Genomic DNA, 21818 nt, shown 5'->3' on the forward strand with positions numbered 1-21818 from the left:
GAGGGTCTTCTCAAAAACTGGGCAGATACTAAGGAGAAACCACATCAGCCCATCCAAGCTGAGGCAGCTGGTTTTTCTGAATGTCGACCTGCACTGAGGACAAACTGTTTGGCTGCTGAGTTTGGTTCTGTTCTGTGGATTTGTTTACAGTGGGGCTTTTTGTGCTGAATTAAACTTAAAGGTTTGATTAAAATATTAAACAACAGTAAGAATGCCTGCTTTTGTAACAGAACAAAAACACAGAATTAGGCAATTATAAGGCTTTTCATAAAAACACTACATGCAAAAGGGTTTGTCAGCACACAAAGCATTCACATTTGCCAAGTAAAGCTAAAGTATGAGGCTACAGAGGATAATAACTTAGGAGACATTTGGGAGCCACGAGACGTGCAAGATAATCCAGAGCTTAGATCTAAATAAGGAAGTCTTAACTCAGTAATGGAGAATATCCTCACACATTAAGAAGCACCGAGGGAGGGAAGTCCTTCATTACTCTGTCAGTCAGGCAGGTGATCAGTGAAGAACAGCACAGAATCTATGTACCTGCATGTTCAGCTCAATTTGTGGATGCAATAAGAAGTAAAGTGAGAGTGATCAGCTTACCAGTGACTGTGATATTAACCAGGTTACTGATGGCACCATTACTGGACTCACACCAGTAAACTCCAGTGTCGTGAGGCACCAGCGTACTGATGGAACATGATTGATCACGTTGCTGTTGTCCCCGCCCATCTCCACACTCAGCCCTCTGCAGTTTGCTTGTGTTTCTCCTCACAGTCCAATCAGAAAAGCTTTGGTCCTCCTCACAGATTACAGTCACAACATCTCCCTCAGAGACATCAGAGCTGTGAGGAAGAGGAGAGGTTAGATCAGGGCAAGGCTGGACTGGGACAAAAAGTCGGGATGAAGATTGAAAATGTGACGTCATTCAGGGGTAAAACCGCAAAGGATTCTGGGAACTTGTGGCAAGAGGTACTAGCGCACGCAGGCTTTCAATTGAACTCAGTTACACAGCGAGAAAAAGAAACACAAAAATGGCAAGAAGCTGTTGTATTATTGACTGCAACAGCCGGTCGCATGACAGCCACGGGAAGCCGACGGGTAAAGAGATGGTTTTTTTATCGGATTACGTCGTTGAAGAGAAATTTTTTAAGCCATGTTTCCGAAGTAAGAGCTGACGGATGGTCTGGATATACCAAATATAACGTCTCTGAACACTCCAGCTCACATGTTAGTCTGCTCCAAGCATTCCCACAAAGGTCAGAGTTTTGTTGTAGTTAATGTGTCATTTTTCTTAACATAATTGGTGATATAGGTTACAAGCAAGTCTGGCGCTGAACAGAAATTGTCGCGCTATGCTCCTTTGTTTATTGTGCATAAATAGTGAATTGTCCTGACACAATATTGCGTTTCGCTTCTGTTATTATGGTACATTGACAGAAACATATACTTTTATTCACAGGGTAAAACAGGTTTTTTGTATCACTAATTGTCCAGTACGATTACAACATACAATATTATTGTCACTGCTACATTTCTGTGATGCGTACCAGAAATTATTTCCACTACTAATTAATTACCGTTGAGCTCAAAGGTTACATTAATAAACGGTTAACGAATGTGTATTTATGACGACGATTTGTGAGACTGGTAAACTTACCTTTGTTCGTACGATGGTCTTTACTTTCTACACGGTGCATTTCAAGGTCCTGCACCCATCCGTCGGTAAACTGTACCTGGGCTTGTTGCAGTGACCTGAAGTTACTAAACTTCATGAGTGTATGCACTCACTCCAAGAACCGTATGATTATAAATCTGAGCGTGGTGAAAGTTGGGCAGCACGACCCTTTCACTCCTTTGATTTTTTCCTCGTATCTTTTCTTTGTCTTTTCGTCGAGACTTTTTTGTGCGGCAAAGAAAAAACAAGAAGGTATGGGAACCGGAGAATGAACGTTTTGCGGTGCTGCAAATGCTTGCATTTGATGCGGTACTTGGATTGTTTTGCCACGAGTTCCCGGCATGCAATGCGCGAAAATCACGTGATTGCTAAACAAGGGGGAGGGTGCATCCGGCCTCCTCGGCTGTAATTGGTCCAGCCCAGAGTCGATCATGACCAATTGGCCAATCCAACACCTTTCATTATATATACCCTTCCTAAAAAAAAAAAAATCCATCGGCCCATAAAAACAAAAAATCGCCAGCTATGGATCAGGGGTGTCAAACTCAAATACACAGTGGGCCAAAATTCAAAACTGGAACAAAGTCGCAGGCTAACGTTAATATTTATTGAAATATATTTATTCCTCCAGATATAAGAATGAATCTTTTCTCAAACACGTTTTGCTGAAAAACTGAATATGGAACAAGTTCTGCTCCAATTATTTGGGTAAAGATAATAAACACTTTGATGGCCTATAAGTGAAAGTGAAAACGTGATAAACCAATAATATAATTAATAAATAATAAATAATTATATTTTTTGATAAGTGAAGTTCACTGAACTGAAAGGAAATTTTGGTTTGATGATGGTTGACATGTTTTCCAAATAGAAGTTTTTCCTCTAGTGAGGAGATGCAGGTGCAGCAGAGCATTGCTGGAAGAAATGATCCCAAGGGTGGAATCTCCTGAGAAATCTTCAGAGACCCAGCGAGAAGTAGGGACCATAGCTGACAGCCCAGGCAGGGGTTGAGGTCAAAGGTCATGCTGTTTGGGGACCTACTGGTCATCATGAGAAGATTCTGGAACCACAGCAATGACCATAAAGCTGCACTGGATGGAGAGCTGTGCCACGGGGCTTTCCAGAGGTAATCACGAGGAGATTGTGGACAACATGTGAAATGAGAGAAAAGCTCTTTATTAGTAACTTTTACAACTTCTGGCAGGTTAATGTCTGAACTTTGGAGTGAAACACACCCTTAGTTACAGGAAATAACACCACTGTCTGTAACTAAGTGAATCCACCTTAACACCACCTGTGTGTGTGTGACTGCATTACACTCCCACTGCTGGGAACCTGAACAAGAACCAGAACAAAGTCTAAAATAGAAGCTGACAAACAGCTGCACCACCGAGTGACACTTTATTTTATAAACTTCACAACAGGTTTCATGTTGTGACCTGTGGAGGTGAAAAGACACAAAACCTGTTGTTAAGATTCATGAATTGAGGAAGGGTACAAGAGGTGATCGAAAAATAACCACACTGGTCCGGCCGGGTGAAGTCAAACGAAGATTTTAATTCACACGTGGGAAGATCACTGAAAACAGCAATTGATCTTCGACTTACTAAGGCACAAACAATTATTTTATAACATCAGGGTTTGTTTACTGATGCCCCTTCATGCGTCACCGGTACATTTTATACATAGATCAGATCAACATCATCATGACTTTTCACCCAGAAAATCATCTTCTATTTTCATGGCTTGGTACTTTCCGTTCTTATCTTAAAATGAATTGTTCCTCTTTCTTGTCTAGACATAACTGATCTCCCCTCTAAATAAATCTTAACTAATGTGTGTGTACGTGTTGACCTCACATGCTCTTTGTGTCACCTCTTCACCTCCTACTGTCTGTGTCTCGTCCTCAAATGCTCTTTCTCAATTCACCTGTTGCACCTCTGACCTCTCACTAGACCAGAAGCTCACTGAGACTATGTGTATGTCTTCTACTAAATAAATGTTTTAACCAAGAACCTGTACTAAAACCTTAATATAAAATGACCTGATATAAGTGTTTTGTAAGCATGTATTGCAATTCCTTCTATGTTCTAGTTTTCCCTCAGCATGTATCACCTGAACAGTCACGTCAGTGAGGCTTACGACCTTTAAAGAACCTGAACATCAACTCAAATAAGCACAGATATGCAATATGTATAAAATAGTTATAACTGCACCTGAAATACAAAGTTAACATCATCATAAACATCTTAAGGCCATCTTAAAGCTATCTGTTACATTGTTAAAGCAATGATCATACTGCAGATTATATTATGCTGGTCAAATACTTTTCTGTTCATCCCCACAATCCCCCTTTCGACCTCTGGCACACCAGAGGTCGATACACAGGTTGTTGTTCACTCCTCAGTCCACTCGACTACTTCCAGATCCATCATCGGCATCATGGACATAGGGGCCACCGCCCCAGGGTCCACTGCCTTTACAATCACTTTCTCTACCAACCTTCGGGCACAAGGAATGAGACAACAACCACAGGTCATCAAAATACCCACCAATACAGATAGAGACAACATAATTGACAGAGCAAGCCCCTTCCACTTTCCCTTTTTTACTCTTTTTATTTAAACCACCCCTTTTCAAACTCTCAATTTGTTACCACTCCTTTCTGTAGGCGCGGCGATCTCCTCCTAGGCTGCTCTTCTTTCTTCGGCCTTCCAGGTGGACTACTGGTCGGCCCGTTGCACAGGTGAAGAGGTTTATTCTGCCTCTGTTCCTTGACACCTGCGTTCTTTGAAGACGAATTTTCCTCCACCAAGCTCTCGTGTGCGGGTGCACACTGCGACCAGTGGTACCAGGTGTCGCCTTTCCCTTTCAGCTGGACTGCTGTAGCCGTCCGGGCGGTCACCTCATACGGACCAGTCCAGCGGGGCTCCTTCCACTTTCGCTTAATGACCTTCAGCCACACTGCCTTTGCGTCCGGGACCTCTCCGTTCCCCGTGGATCTCTCACAAGTGACCTGTTTTGTAAAGCTGGACACAAGAGCCTTCAACTCATTAAAATATTCTGCATGAGACCTGTTGCTTGTCCTGGGCTGCTCCACCGGGACCACTGTCCAGGGTGCTGGAAACTGTCTCCCAGTCAGCAGCTCATAAGGGGTGAAACCTGTGGATTGGTTAACAGAACATCTTATGGTCATCAAAGCAATGGGCAGGGCTGCGACCCAATTTAGCCCTGTCTGCGCACAGATTTTAGCCAACTTGTTTTTCAAATTTAGGTTCATCCTCTCTACCTTTCCTTGAGATTGAGGATGATAGACCGTCCCGAACTTATGTTGCACTCCCAACATCCTCTCTACCTCTTGCAAATCTTTATTCTTGAAGTGAGTACCATTGTCTGATCTAATTCTCTTGGGAAACCCATGCCTTGGAATGTAATGATTGATTAAGCACTTAATCACACTTTTCGCGTCTTCACGTTTGGTCGCCCATGCTTCGGGCCATCCAGTCAGAACATCCACACACACCTACAAATACCTCACCCCACCTGGGCCTGTATCAATCATGTCGGTATAATCAATCACGACCTCTTCTCCTGGCCTTTCTGGCATGAGAAACTTACCAGCTTCAGGTTTTACTGCTGGCTTTGGGTTGTGTGCCCCACAAATTAGGCACGTTCTGGCCTTTTCCAGTATCATCCTTCTCAAATCAGGATGCCACCATCGGCACAAATTTCTCTCCATCTGTTTCACTCCCACGTGACCAAGCCCGTGAGCCTCATTCACCTTCTGTTCCGCCATTTTGGCCGTTAAAGCGGGACGCCTATCTGGCCCCCTCCACAAACCGCCATCTTGCCAGGCTCCTTTGTTTTCCCACACCCCCTTTTCCTCTGGGGATGTCTCCTCCTGAGCCTGTCTAACTTCTTCCATGCTGTTAGTGCTAACCTCCTCTTCTGGGGTTACCTGCACCAGTTGTCTCTGTCCTTTGTAGCCCGCTGCTTCCTTTGCGGCTTCATCAGCTTTCTGATTTCCTCTTGCCACCATACTGTCTGCTTGTGAGTGGCCTTTGCATTTTATAATACTTACCTCGTCTGGGTCCTCCAGGGCCTTTTCCAGTTCCTCCATTTCCTTTTTGTGACAGATGGGTGCATTAGTGGCCGTTCTGAACCCGGCTCTCTTCCACTGAGCCAGTTCCACATGAGCTGCTCCAAACGCATATGCTGAGTCAGTGTAGATGTTCACTCTCATGTTTTTAGCCAACCTCAGGGCTCGAGTTAGGGCTATCACTTCAGCTCTCTGGGCCGACTGTTGTCCCTCAATTTTTCCTGCTTCTTTCACCTGAAACTCAGTTCCTACTCTACAGACTACTGCATAGCCCGCTTTCAATCCTTCTTCATCTCTGTGGCAGCATCCATCTGTGAACCAATCCTCAGCTCCAAGTATGGGCTCTGCCTTTAGGTCTTCCCTGATTTTTCCTTCAACCTGGGCTTTCTTAATACAGTCATGTGGTTCTCCTGACCCCATTAGGTCTGCCATATTTATTCCTTCATGTGTGAATATCAAATTTGGCGCCTCTAAAATTTTGCTCAACCTTTGTTGCGTCAGTGGAGTCATTGTGAATACCTGTGAGTTCACATAGGCCACTACACTGTGTGTGGTAAGCACTTTCAGTGGGTGTTCCCTCACTATGTGTGCTGTTTTCTGAATTATCTTTGCTACTCCTGCTGCGTGTTGTGTGCATGTGGGATGCCTTGCTTCTGTTGAATTTAATCTTATGCTGACATACATAAGTACATCCCTACCTCCCCCTTTTTTCTGAAACAACACACCATTCACAACTCCCTTTGTTTCTGAAACATCAAGATAAAATGCCTCATCATAGTTAGGAGTGGCCAGATCTGTGGCTCTTGACAAATCCTGTTTTAGCGAAATGAACGCTGTCTCTGTGTCCGGCGTCCAAGGCAATTCAGACTTCAGATTTCGAACACCAACTTTCTTGATCAGGTCCCTTAAAGGGGCAGTTTTACCCGCATAGTTTGGAATGAACTGCCTGCTGTAACCTGTCAAGCCAAGAAAGGAAAGCAACTCCTTCACAGTTCTTGGTTTTGGATGTGTCAGAATTTGGTCCCTGTGTGTGTTCATTAACCCCACTGATCTGTGTGCGATCACCCGGCCCAGGAATGTTACCTCTGGCCGGACCAACTGCAGTTTTTCTTTGCTCACTTTGAAGCCACACTCCGCCAATCTGTTCAACACCACGAGCGATGCTGCCGTACAGGCCGCTGCTGACGGGGCTGCAATAAGAAGATCATCAACATACTGTATTAATGTACAGCCCTCTGGCAGTTGACATGGGGACAATGCCTCTTTCAACACCTGATTGAAAATACCTGGTGAGAGTGCAAAGCCTTGTGGTAGGCGTGTGTACCTAAATTTCCGGCCTCTGTATGTGAAAGAGAAAATGTCTCTGAGTGACTCGTGCAGTGGGAGACAAAAGAATGCATTCGCTAGGTCAATACATGTGAACCACTTTTGGTCCCCAGTAATTTCGGTCAGAGCTGTGTAGGGATTTGGTACAGGCACAGTGTCAGTCCTCAGTATGGCATTTATTGCTCTCAAATCATGTGCCATACGGTACTTCCCTGTCCCATGTTTTTCCACTGGCAAAATAGGTGTGTTCCAAAATGACCATGAGGGCTCAAGCACTCCTGCTTTCCACAGCCCTTCAATGGTTTCAGCTATACCTTCTTCTGCTTCAGTTTTGTGCTTATATTGTGGTCTGTTAATTGTTATGTCAGACTTCAGCTGGAACAGGACAGGCGAACAGTTAGCCAAACCTACATCTGTGGGCCCTGCGGACCACAAAGTATCAGGCAATTTTGAGAGCTCAGCTACTGCATCAGGATGATCCATTCTTTCCCTGCCATGTATTCTGGAGATTTCTTTATGTTCTAAGATCAGTGCATCGTTGGACAAACAAGTTATGCGATATATTTTACATTTTGGTGCATACCAGACATTTGGAATTTGGGTGCTTTGCCAGCATGCGTTGTCCAGCGCCCGCTTGACCATTGGTCCCAGATCTCTTGGCCCATGACCCTCGTGGACCGCCAATGTAATGTGAGGGGCTGAATCCTCTCCCACATTGTACCAAGGCAGTTGTTCATCCGTAAATTTCACAGCCGCGGCCACACCTTCTGGTCCAACATAAATGTTATGTGTTCGCACATTCCACGTCTGTCCCTCAAGATCAGACTGGAACTGTTCCCGATAGGTATCGTTATCTTCCCTATCATAAAAGAGTGTAACGTGGAAAGGATCTCGCGGAGGGGAGTAGACGGCCAGGCTCATCATCCAGGGTCTCCACAGCTGATAATGTCTCAGAATGCCTTCTTCCACCAGCCTCCCCCAGTAGATTTCGGCAGTGGGTTGTTCAGAGTTCTGGACTAGATATTGAGTCTTTGAAGGTGATCCCAGGCACGGGAATTCTTTTCCTCCAGGCAGAGTAACAATCAGTCCATCTGGTGAGCACATGATTGTGGCTCCCAGTTTCACAAGCAGGTCCCTGCCCATGAGATTTGCAGGCACCTGTGAGGACACCACATATTGGTGTTTCAAAGTCTGTTTTCCCAGCTGTGTCAATGCTGGATCTGTCAATGGCAGTGTCATTGGAATCCCGGAAAAGCCTACCACATTAACTGTGTGACAGGAGAGTGTCGCACTGTCTGGTGTGTCTTTCAGTGTTGAGTATGTTGCTCCAGTATCCACCAGGAAGGGCAATTCAGTGCCTTCCACGGTCATTGACAGCATGGGTTCTGCCGCCCCCACGCTGTTCAGTTTCTCCGGGCTCCGTCAGTATTGCTCCCTCTCCCAGCCCCAGTCAGCTACTGGGTACTGGGCGGCTGGTGCTGCATTCGGGTTTGGAGCTTGATATGCTCCCCTGTAAGCAGCTCTTTGTCTTGGGCCTCCTCGTGCCTGGGATTGATAGCCTCGCCTCTGATAATTTCGCTGCGATTCAGGGCATTCTCGGGACCAGTGTCCTTCTGCTCCACAGCTGTAACAGGCAGTCCAAGACACATTGTTAGGATTCCCTGGATTCCGAGCCCTTTGTCCTCCCCTCACGGATCCACCACGCCCTCTCTGCGGTCCACCGGTCCCCCAATTCCCTACTGGTTGACGCTGCCTTGGTGCATTGGCGGGCCAACGGTCATCAGGGTAGAGACCCGGATCCTGATCTGGCAAGTCAGGCACAGGATCGGGCTGAGGCCTTGCCACCATTATTTTCCTTGCGCTCTCTTTATCCTCTTTCTTTCTGTCTCCTGCTTTGTTTTTTGCTTCTGCCAGCTGCAACTTAACCAGCCACGCCTGGACTTCCTCCAACTCTTTCTTTTGTTTGTTTGCCAAATCCTGTTCCTGCTGAAGTCTGTGGGTCACATGTCTATCCCACTGCACCGAGTCTGCAACGGCAAAATCTGGGTTCTTTTCCAAGTCAACTGCAACCTGGTTGGGCAGCCCTGCCAGCACTGCCGAACGAAACCACGCTCTACTTTCACCCTCCTTCCCCGGATGTATTCCTGTTCCTAACAACCATTGTTCCTTTGCTTTAGCTAAACACTCTCTGGGTGTGTTTTTGGGATCCCAAATAATTTTTGGAATGGCTCCAGAGTTAGGAGTTGGGTACTTCTCCCGGACTGCATCTGCTAAGTCATTCTGCACCTCATGATATTGCAGGTCATTTGCATATCTGGTTGTTTGAGCTATCTGCTCTACATCTGCTAACCCACCACCCAGCATACAACGTCCGGCCAAAGCGCGAAAATCACCCAGCGCTAATTCTTCTCCTTCCCAATGTTCTCCCTTGGTTATTGGTGGAAGTTGTTTAACCAATGCTTCCAAATCTCTCACCTTATAGGCGCGATAAACTGGTTCGTTCTTTGGACCTGCTATTAGAGGCAGATTTAAACCAGGGTCAGGAGCTCCTTGTTCAAAACTCACTTTTCTACTCTTCCTCAACTTTCCTTTTCCCTTTGAGCTCTTAAATATGGGCCGTCTCTGTGCTTGGTCTCTCTTCACACTTCTTTTCCTCAAAATTAGGCTTGTACTTGGTTGGGGTTCAGCTCCTCCATCTTCGTCCTCCTCATCGTCTTCTTCTTCTGATGACGTCGCACGGTCTTCATTCTCCTCTTCTGGCCCTCCCTGCATTACTCTCTGCTTTATAACCTCCAATGCCGTTAATGCCTCTATGGACGCACGTAGGGCCTCATGCATTTGTCCATACACTTCTCCTTCAGTTTTTAACACCAAGCTCAGAGGTATTTTATCACCCAGCCCTTTCTGTTGGGATGTAATAAGTTTGCTTACCTCAACCTCCATCGCTTGGCACTCTTTCTCTGCTGATTTTAATACTCCAGGGGAAGCCAAACGAATAGCTTTCTTAAGCTGTTCAAGCTGATCCTTCAGAGGTTTGCATCCCCTTTTCCCACTAGGTGTCGCACCCGAGCTGTCAGCCATTCTCTGAAACACAGACTTACCTCTTCCAACGGCGTTGGTCGACTCCACCTTCTAGGTCTAGGTCACCCAGACACGCTTAACTTTCGGTTTCAGTCTTCGTCTCGCTGTTCTCGCAACCACTGGCTCCTCTTCCCCTGCTCGGTGACACACAAAGTTTAACCCAGCACTTTAGACGCTGTCCTCGCGTTCTCAAGCGTTGACACTCAATCAAAATTATTCGCCCTCAAAGTGTTAATATATGACACCAGCAACCCTTATGCGCAACGCGCTCACCTCCGTATACTTACCTCTCCAATAGTTCCTCGGATTAGTGTTTTTTCATTTATTTTAAACCCATTAACGGCGCTGCGCGTCCCTTATATACTTTACAGCAACACACCCTCAAGGGTCCCTCAACTTGTCCCGTACTAATAAATCTAAAACCAAGAAATCACCTTTATGTCATTATGTCAAAGTTTTCTCCATTTTGCACAGCCTGCCACAGGTTTAACAAAAAAAATCGCTGCCCGAGAAGGCTCCCACATATCAAACGCACACGCACACACACAATTTCAACCACGCACTCTCAAGCACACATTTGTCTCCTTTAAATCTACTAATCGCTTGGAGACATCTCCACAGATAATTACATTATTTCCCAAGCAAGCATATCAAAATCAAAACCGTCTAGTACCGACTCTACCATAGCCTGAGCAAAGTGGGCGGCCTCTGTGGGCTCCCAATTTGGATCATTTTCATGCTCAGTCATCTCCTTTAAGCCTTGAAATAGAAATAGACAACGTTGTATATAGGCATTTAGCTCATGCAGCTCAATCTCGGACCACACTGTCATCTCATAAGGTGAAACACCTTCCTCAGTCACTATGTGACATTTACAGGTCACCTCCAGTCGACCCTCTTCCTCTGCAATTTGTATGTTACAGGTTGCAAAATAAAGCACAGGCATGTTTGCTTATTCTATTTAAACAACGATTTAACAGTATTAAATGGGACTGTTTAGTGCATGGGACACAATATAATCATTTATTGTTGAAGGGACAAATGTCAAAGGGGTTCTAACAGGTCCACTTTATTGCGTGCTCATTGAGTTACTTCTATTAAGGCTATTTAACAAGTTCAATTTACACATACTCATTAATCTGTCACGCTTATTAGTGGCTCATGGTTGCTTAAAGCCTATGTCTGACTTGACCACAGAGTTAGAGCATCATTCAATCCTCTCAGGATGACCACTCCACTTACTCTGCATCCAGTCAGCTCATGAATTAACAACACTTGCAGACTGTAACCCTTTTATTTTTTGTTTATGCCTTCAAATCCACCTTAAATCTTCTTACCTAAACGTTGGTTTTAAACACAAACAATTCTTATATTCTATTTACAATGTTATTATTTACTAAGCCAGCATTTTAATTGCAGACATTTATCCACATTTGCAAACAATAGTTATAGAGCTGAATGACACACAAAACCGAAAGCATAGTCCTCTCATGCGCTCTGCATCAGCTGCCTCATTTGCATGCACACACACTCTTCATCTAAGAATAGCTGCAGGCAGTCAGTGCATTGCTGACTCGACCCACAGAGATCTTTTTTTTTTTATTACAGAGACGTCTTATATTTACAACTGCACAGATTTTAAACCTTTTAACACCTATCGAATTTCGACAAATTTAACATAACAGTCTAACCGATAAACTCCCTGAGTTTTTTGCGATCAATTAACCAGTATCAAGACTTTAACTGTTTCTGGCCTCATTTCTAAAATCCCTAACTCAATTTAAAAGCGTCAACCAACCCAAACTTTGAAGTTTTAGGTTAAAGTTACACGCCCGAAGTCCAACTTCTTCTGACCAAAAAAGCGCAGGTACCGTTCCAAACGGTAAGGAGACTCTAACTCCTAGCTTAATTCCAGGATGCCCTGTACCCCACAGCTAAGCCACACTGAACTATCCCTCTTCGCCGAGAGGTCAATGTCGCGCGTCCACGACAAGGAGGGAGCGTAACCTCCGGGCTCTGCGCTTCCTAGCAGACTCGAACTGCCGTTCTAGAATAATTTATAATACTTTGAAACAACAATCAACACCCGAAACAAGTGTATAACTGAGGCAGGTGCAACCTAGTGGTCAATTTGACCGCTCAGGTCCACTCTTATGACCAAATTTGGACTCTAACCAACAAAATAACCAATTCCCTACCAAACTACTTGAGACTCTAACTCAATTTCTTTGGGACTTCAACCCAGTATTTAAACTTTTCTTATCAGACTCTTAACTACTTTCATTTCTTCTTAGCAGAACTCTAACTGCATCAACTCATGAGATTTTCATCAAAATCAAAACAGACACCCACCAGTAACTTCAGTGAGTGGACTTAAATTTTATCATGTCCAATTTGGCACACTTTGGAAATAATTCAACAGGTAGTGCCTTACCTTTTGGATAAGCCGGCTTATGCCCACTCACTTCAACCACTGGAATTCATGTCTGCCCGTCTGACCACCTCGGACCACCGCTCACACCTCCACTTTTCTCCCTTACTCAACCACCGGACGAAGCCCCCAAATGTTAAGATTCATGAATTGAGGAAGGGTACAAGAGGTGATCGAAAAATAACCACACTGGTCCGGCCGGGTGAAGTCAAACGAAGATTTTAATTCACACGTGGGAAGATCACTGAAAACAGCAATTGATCTTCGACTTACTAAGGCACAAACAATTATTTTATTCAATTCAATTCAATTCAATTTTATTTATATAGCGCCAAATCACAACAAAAGTCGCCTCAAGGCGCTTCATAGATACAGAGAAAAACCCAACAATCATATGACCCCCTATGAGCAAGCACTTTGGCGACAGTGGGAAGGAAAAACTCCCTTTTAACAGGAAGAAACCTCCGGCAGAACCAGGCTCAGGGAGGGGCGGCCATCTGCTGCGACCGGTTGGGGTGAGAGAAGGAAGACAGGATAAAGACATGCTGTGGAAGAGAGACAGAGGTTAATAACAGATATGATTCAATGCAGAGAGGTCTATTAATACATAGTGAGTGAGAAAGGTGACTGGAAAGGAAAAACTCAATGCATCATGGGAATCCCCCGGCAGCCTACATCTATTGCAGCATAACAAAGGGAGGATTCAGGGTCACCTGGTCCAGCCCTAACTATATGCTTTAGAAAAAAGGAAAGTTTTAAGCCTAATCTTAAAAGTAGAGATAGTGTCTGTCTCCCGAATCCAAACTGGAAGCTGGTTCCACAGAAGAGGGGCCTGAAAACTGAAGGCTCTCCCTCCCATTCTACTTTTAAATACTCTAGGAACAACAAGTAGGCCTGCAGAGCGAGAGCGGAGCGCTCTAATAGGGTGATATGGTACTACAAGGTCATTAAGATAAGATGGGGCCTGATTATTTAAGACCTTGTATGTGAGGAGCAGGATTTTGAATTCAATTCTGGATTTAACAGGAAGCCAATGAAGGGAAGCCAAAACAGGAGAAATATGCTCTCTCTTTCTAGTCCCTGTCAGGACTCTTGCTGCAGCATTTTGGATTAGCTGAAGGCTTTTCAGTGAGTTTTTTGGACATCCTGATAATAATGAATTACAGTAGTCCAGCCTGGAAGTAATAAATGCATGAACTAGTTTTTCCGCGTCACTCTGAGACAGGATATTTCTAATTTTAGAGATGTTGCGCAAATGGAAGAAAGCAGTCTTACATATTTGTTTAATAATATGTAATATTATTAATAATTATTTTATAACATCAGGGTTTGTTTACTGACGCCCCTTCATGCGTCACCGGTACATTTTATACATAGATCAGATCAACATAATCATGACTTTTCACCCAGAAAATCATCTTCTATTTTCATGGCTTGGTACTTTCCGTTCTTATCTTAAAATGAATTGTTCCTCTTTCTTGTCTAGACATAACTGATCTCCCCTCTAAATAAATCTTAACTAATGTGTGTGTACGTGTTGACCTCACATGCTCTTTGTGTCACCTCTTCACCTCCTACTGTCTGTGTCTCGTCCTCAAATGCTCTTTCTCAATTCACCTGTTGCACCTCTGACCTCTCACTAGACCAGAAGCTCACTGAGACTATGTGTATGTCTTCTACTAAATAAATGTTTTAACCAAGAACCTGTACTAAAACCTTAATATAAAATGACCTGATATAAGTGTTTTGTAAGCATGTATTGCAATTCCTTCTATGTTCTAGTTTTCCCTCAGCATGTATCACCTGAACAGTCACGTCAGTGAGGCTTACGACCTTTAAAGAACCTGAACATCAACTCAAATAAGCACAGATATGCAATATGTATAAAATAGTTATAACTGCACCTGAAATACAAAGTTAACATCATCATAAACATCTTAAGGCCATCTTAAAGCTATCTGTTACATTGTTAAAGCAATGATCATACTGCAGATTATATTATGCTGGTCAAATACTTTTCTGTTCATCCCCACACTGTTTTACAGCTTTTGAGCTGCAGGCAGGATTGAAACACACCTTAGTTAAAAGTCAAACAGCAACATTTTCTCCTCCCCTCACGTCACTCAAATGTGACAAACCAGGAAACAGGAAGTTCTTCGTCCTCAGTAAAGAGAGACGCACAGACGATCAGACTGAGCTCAGACCAAACTAGCAGCTTCCTCTGAGTGAGTCCAGCTACAGGAGAGAAAAGTGGAAAACTCCAACACTGCTGCTTCAAGCTGCTGACGCTCCACACACTGAATGTGAGTTTGAGCAAAAACACGACTCAAAGCAAGTTTCAGTGAAGGTCGTAGAGGAGGGAGGGGAACCAGGACTGACTGTACTTCCTGTCTGCTGTTTTCAGCTTCACTCACAGACTCAATGGCTTCCAGATCAGAGGAGGATCTCTGCTGTCCGGTCTGTCAGGAGGTCTTCAGAGATCCTGTTATTCTGTCATGTAGCCACAGCTTCTGTAAAGACTGTCTGAAGAGATGGTGGAGAGAGAGAATAATACACGAGTGTCCAGTTTGTAAGGAATTATCAGTTTATGATCCACCTTTAAACCGAGCTTTAAAGAACCTGTGTGAGTCGTTCTTACAGGAGAGAGATCAGAGAGCTTCAGAGGCTCTCTGCAGTCGGCACTCTGAGAAACTCAAACTCTTCTGTCTGGACCATCAGCAGCCAGTGTGTGTCGTCTGCTGTGCCTCAGAAAAACACACCAATCACAGATTCAGACCCATCGATGAAGCTGCACAACAACACAAGAAGGAACTTCAGGAAACTCTGGAGCCCTTAAAGAAGAAGTTAAAGGTTTGTGAAGAAGTTCAAGTGAAGTTTGATCAAACAGCAGAACACATTAAGCTCCAGGCCCGACACACAGAGAGGCAGATTAAGGAGCAGTTTAAGAAGCTTCAGCAGTTTCTAGCAGAGGAAGAGGAGGCCAGGCTGGCTGCACTGAGGGAGGAAGAGGAGCAGAAGAGTGGGATGATGAAGGAGAAGATGGAGGCTCTGAGCAGAGAGATAGCAGCTCTTTCAGACACAGTCAGAGCCACAGAGGAGGAGCTGAGAGCTGAAGACGTCTCATTCCTGCACAACTACAAGGCTGCAGTGGAAAGAGTCCAGCGCTGCCCCCTGCTGGATGATCCACAGCTGCCCTCAGGAGCTCTGATAGACCAGGCCAAACACCTGGGCAACCTGACCTTCAACATCTGGAACAACATGAAGGACATGGTCTCCTACACTCCTCTCGTTCTGGACCCAAACACTGCTTATCCAAAACTCATCCTGTCTGAAGATCTGACATGTGTGAGACGAGAAGGAGAGAAGCAGCAGCTTCCAGATAATCCAGAGAGGTTTGATTGGTCCTGCTCTGTCCTGGGCTCTGAGGGCTTTAACTCAGGGACTCACAGCTGGGATGTTGAAGTTGGAGACAGTACAGGGTGGTTACTGGGTGTGTTAGCAGAGTCTGTGCAGAGGAAGGGACGCATACAGTCTGGATTATGGAGAATAGGGTTCTGTTTAGGTAAATACTACACAGGCTCACCATCAGCTCCTGTCACTGATCTCTCAGTCCAGAAGAAGCTCCAGAGGATCAGAGTGAATCTGGACTGGAACAGAGGAAAGCTGTCGTTCTCTGATCCTGATACTAACACACACATACACACCTTCACACACACTTTCACTCACAGGATGTTTCCATACATTAACACTGATGGTAAAGTGAAGGTGTGTCCGTTGAAGGTGTCAGTGTCAGTGCAGCAGATGAGTTGAGGATGATGATGTTTCTAATGTTGTTTCCTGTCAGTGAGTTGAAGCTGTTAAACTGCAGCTGTCCTCCTGCTGCCTCGTTGTTCCAAAGCTCTTTGTTTCTCTTTTAGTTTCACTCTTTCTTTCTGTTTCTGCTGTCCACCTTTTCACATGGAAAATCATTTCACTGTTTCTCACTGAATGACTCCCCAAACTAGATTTGAAATTCTATCAAGTTTCTAATCATTACAAGTGATTCATGTTTCTATTTGATGTGTAAATGGAGATGATTTAGTTTGCTGGGATATGGACTGACATGTGTTGAATGGGAGGAGCAGTTTGTTGTTGTCTTCTTGTCTGTTTATGACAACAATAAATATGTTGTTGAAACAATGATTCATGTTTAACTCCATATATGAAATGTTTCTGATCTTTGAATTCTGTTTGATTAAAGACTTTCTTCATGACACAAATGAGATTTCAGTGTATTAATAGAACTAAACAAGCTCAGAGTTGAAAGGCTGGAGTATTATGTACGTGCTTCACTGTCAGGATCTTCAGGGGGATTCAAAGGGAAACATCAAACTGCTGTAATGAGATAAACTAGTTGGGCTGAACACACTTATCTGTAGTTTGTCTCCATCCAGGATCATCAGAATATAATGAACATGTGTGAAGAGCCACAAAATGCTGCTGCCCTCTCAGCATGATGAGCTCCAGCCTTTGTTAGCAGGACAACAGGAAACATGAGACAACTTTCAGAGACAGTAACCAACTGTGGCCACAAGATGGCAGCAGCTGATCTGAGATCCTTTATTGGACAGAAGGACTCTGCTCTGTGACGTCATCAGAGAGACGGCCTTCACTCTGATAGATCTGACGTCATGTCTGCACTGCGATGATGAAAGCTGATAAACACATTGTTATTGATCCATGAAATCACCTCTGTCCTCTCAAGTGTAGCTGTTTACAGAGCTGAAGAAGTCCTTCATCATCAAAACAGACAAACATGTATTTCCTGTATTAAGTGACGTCATCCTCACTCTGACCTCTTACATACATTCTGTTCAGTTTTCCTGCTGTAAGAAATAAACTGTGTGAAAATAGAAATGCAGGGAAACATCCATTAATCACAGCTGAGCCGTTTGTTTCTGACTCACATTCAATGAGGCTTCAGGTGTAAATACCTCAGAAGTGTTTGTGAGTTCAGTAGAAGCAGACCCAGTCGACCATCATGGCCTCCACAGCACTACACAATGCAACAGAAAGGCCTTCATCATCTGCTGAACCACCTCTGAACCACGACGCTCTCCCTGCATCTAAAAGCTGTTAGTCAGGATGAGATGCTGCTGTGATCGCTCACAATTTACCTGTGAGACCTTTGTAAATATTGTCTTTGTTTCTGGAGGAAACACCTTTAGTCTGTTTGTATTTGGAGTGCAGATCTGGGCGTCCATCACTTTAACCTGCACACGTTTAGTTATTGAGTGTAGTTGATGTTTGGCAGCATTTTATAAGTGACAGTTCATGAACGGTGAAGGAACAGAGGACGCCTGACCATCCTACCTGTGTCAGTAAGAAGACTTTCATCACAACTTCACAACTTAACACAACTGAAAGCTGAATTCAGTGTTGCATAGTTTACTAACAGTGTGTGCTGACACTGAAGTTAGCAGTTTGTTTCCTAAGAGCTGCTGGGACAAACCACAGTGAGCGGCTACAGAGTTTAGTTAAGGTGGTTCTAACATGTGACCTGTTGAATTATTTACAGGGATTTATTTTTCATTTAAAGCATCATTTGTGAAGTTTTTATGAAGTTTACTTCTTTTATGTTCTTTGTGTAACGTTTAGATTTTCTTCTCTGGTGTTTTAACTCTTCAGGTTTCCTGTAACAGAGATGTAAACCACCGTTTTCTGATGCTGCTGCTCTGTGACATAAACACGGCCACTTTATTAGGCACACCTTGCTGGCTGCAGGTTATAACCCCTGCTGGAAACATCCCCACAGATTTGGATCCTTATTGCCATGACAGCACCACACAGCTGCTCCAGATGCTGCAGGATGCTGGTCAGGGCTCTAACAGTGAAACTTTACTGAAAGTAAGAAACCTGAGAGGAAATAAACTTTGACTTTAGTAAGCTGAGCTCTGAAGCTGTGATGGAGCTCAGTCGGTGTGAAGGCGGCTGCTGTGTAACAAGTGTTTGTCTGAGGTGCTGCGACTGATCGTGGTCATGTTTATTTAAAGAAGTCGGTGATGAAGCAGGCTGTGCAGTCCGAGCTCTTCATCAGTTAACAGTCCTCCAGAGCTGCTGCAGGGAGCTGACTGTCCTCCAGGTGGCGCTAAGTGAACAAAGTCCAAAGAAATAAACTTGGACTGTTTTTTGAAGCCTAAATAAAATGTGAATAAACTTTATAGATACATTTGAAACCAGCTACTCTGTGACTTTACACACTCACACAGTAACAGAGCTGATTCCTGATTGGAGCAGCACAGAGTTAGACTTCTTTTCTGGCTGTGGATTGGTTCGTCAGGATTTCCCCCTTTACAGGTTTAAAAACAATCTCTGTTTCTACATTTTTTGACCTCCTTCTTGTGTCTAAAGGTGAAGCAGCACCAGCCTCCTCTGATCCTCATGTTGTAGCTCTGTGTGTCCAGCAGGGGGCAGAACACCTCCAAACTGTGCCAGCAGCTCTCACTGTGAGCTCAGACGTTTGTGGACACTCAGTTTGTTTGAACATAGTAAATAATCAGAGCTTCTCACACTGTTTATGGGGACACCACCTGCCCGAGGGTGTACTGTGTCAGAGAGGTGGTGTATGGTGCTGGGTGTAGTCTCTCTGCTGGTTCACAGTTTTTACTGAGGAGCTGTGTTCATGTCAGGAAGGTTTCGTCTGATCACTGTGGTGCAGTTTGGTTTACTCTGTTTCTGAGTGTTTGTAGGATCAGTCTCTGCAGGTCACCTGATACCTGGCAGTGAAGTGTTTATGAATCAGCTCCGTCAGATTTAATCCAACAGAATAACATGTAAAACACTCCAGGGCCTTTACTCTGAAACTTTCTCCAGAGCTGTCTGGAGTTTTCTTACATTAAAATATTCTGGGATTACCAGACTGTCCACATCATGTGTCCTACCAAAACTTTCATCCACAAATATACCCTGACATTAAACCCAAATAGATGTGAGAGCGAGTCATTAGTATCAGTACTGTGTGTGTGTGTGTGTGTGTGTGTGTGTGTGTGTGTGTGAGAGAGAGAGATATTCAGGTAACTTACTGGGTTACTGCACATGCTCACACCTTTTCAGCACAACAGGTGCAGTTTGGTGTTTTACTGCCTCCTGCTGGAACAATGATGGCAGCTCTCAAGACTTTATTGGTTATTGTCATTTCGTGTTACACAGCCTGAAACGAAATACTGTTCCTCAGCAGCCTCTACAGTGCAATAACCAATATATTTTAAAAAGAATAAATACAGTTTAAAGGGAATAAGTTTAAAAAAGAGCAGCAAAAAAGGCATAAATAGCTTAAAATCTAAGTTCTAAAAAAACCTCCAGTTTTTATTAATATTTTATTATTTATCAAATTATTATAAACTAAAAATATTTTTTTACGTGATAAACGACTTCAGTGCTTCGTCCATGACCTCCTGAAGGTAAAGGGCCCAAAGAGCCAATCAGCAGCTCTGAAACAGGAAATATGACTCATGGAGAAGTTCACAACAGTTTCAGCTGCCAATTGTACTCATCACCATGGAGACTGTCTCCATGGTGGAGGCAGAGTGACAGTGTTGTAGATGCTGCATTTTGAAGCCTCAGTGTTTATATTTTTGTTCACAGCCCTTGAATTTTTCCACATTTTGTCACATTACAGCCACAAACATGAATCAATTTTATTGGAATTCCACGTGAAAGACCAACACAAAGTGGTGACCACGTGAGAAGTGGAACGGAAATCATACATGATTCCAAACATTTTTTACAAATAACTGCAAAGTGGGGTGTGCGTAATTATTCAGCCCCCTTTGGTCTGAGTGCAGTCAGTTGCCCATAGACGTTGCCTGATGAGTGCTAATGACTAAATAGAGTGCACCTGTGTGTAATCTAATGTCAGTACAAATACAGCTGCTCTGTGACGGCCTCAGAGGTTGTCTAAGAGAATATTGGGAGCAACAACACCATGAAGTCCAAAGAACACACCAGACAGGTCAGGGATAAAGTTATTGAGAAATTTAAAGCAGGCTTAGGCTACAAAAAGATTTCCCAAGCCTTGAACATCCCACGGAGCACTGTTCAAGCCATCATTCAGAAATGGAAGGAGAAAGGCACAACTGTAAACCTACCAAGACAAGGACGTCCACCTAAACTCACAGGCCGAACAAGGAGAGCGCTGATCAGAAATGCAGCCAAGAGGCCCATGGTGACTCTGGACGAGCTGCAGAGATCTACAGCTCAGGTGGGGGAATCTGTCCATAGGACAACTATTAGTCGTGCACTGCACAAAGTTGGCCTTTATGGAAGAGTGGCAAGAAGAAAGCCATTGTTAACAGCAAACCATAAGAAGTCCCGTTTGCAGTTTGCTACAAGCCATGTGGGGGACACAGCAAACATGTGGGGGACACAGCAAACATGTGGGGGACACAGCAAACATGTAGGGGACACAGCAAACATGTAGGGGACACAGCAAACATGTGGAAGAAGGTGCTCTGGTCAGATGAGACCAAAATGTAACTTTTTGGCCAAAATGCAAAACGCTATGTGTGGCGGAAAACTAACACTGCACCTCACTCTGAACACACCATCCCCACTGTCAGATATGGTGGTGGCAGCATCATGCTCTGGGGGTGCTTCTCTTCAGCAGGGACAGGAAGCTGGTCAGAGTTGATGGGAAGATGGATGGAGCCAAATACAGGGCGATCTTGGAAGAAAACCTCTTGGAGTCTGCAAAAGACTTGAGACTAGGGCGGAGGTTCACCTTCCAGCAGGACAACGACCCTAAACATAAAGCCAGGGCAACAATGGAAGGGTTTAAAACAAAACATATCCATGTGTTAGAATGGCCCAGTCAAAGTCCAGATCTAAATCCAATCGAGAATCTGTGGCAAGATCTGAAAACTGCTGATCACAAACGCTGTCCATCTAATCTGACTGAGCTGGAGCTGTTTTGCAAAGAAGAATGGGCAAGGATCTCAGTCTCTAGATGTGCAAAGCTGGTAGAGACAGACCCTAAAAGACTGGCAGCGGTAATTGCAGCAAAAGGTGGTTCTACAAAGTATTGACTCAGGGGGCTGAATAATTATGCACACCCCACTTTGCAGTTATTTATTTGTAAAAAATGTTTGGAATCATGTATGATTTTCGTTTCACTTCTCACGTGTGCACCACTTTGTGTTGGTCTTTCACGTGGAATTCCAATAAAA

The 21818-nt window shown here is 44.2% G+C and overlaps 2 protein-coding genes across 2 annotated transcripts in view; one reads left to right on the plus strand and one right to left on the minus strand.

Annotated features, from left to right (window-relative positions):
* LOC146578510 (hemicentin-2-like) overlaps positions 1-21818 on the minus strand; it is an 871231-nt gene that overhangs the window by 20301 nt on the left and 829112 nt on the right. The gene's annotated exons all lie outside the window — the stretch shown is intronic.
* Positions 15037-16555, plus strand: LOC146578512 (nuclear factor 7, brain-like). The gene has a single exon (XM_085268686.1). The coding sequence runs from the start codon at positions 15037-15039 to the stop codon at positions 16423-16425; it is 1389 nt and encodes a 462-aa protein (XP_085124812.1). The 3' UTR covers positions 16426-16555.

This window comes from Mchenga conophoros, linkage group LG3 (assembly GCF_057382185.1).
Source record: "Mchenga conophoros isolate Kocher_MC1m ecotype Shallow Benthic linkage group LG3, M_conophoros_male_GT1.1, whole genome shotgun sequence".
Classification (NCBI taxonomy): domain Eukaryota; kingdom Metazoa; phylum Chordata; class Actinopteri; order Cichliformes; family Cichlidae; genus Mchenga; species Mchenga conophoros.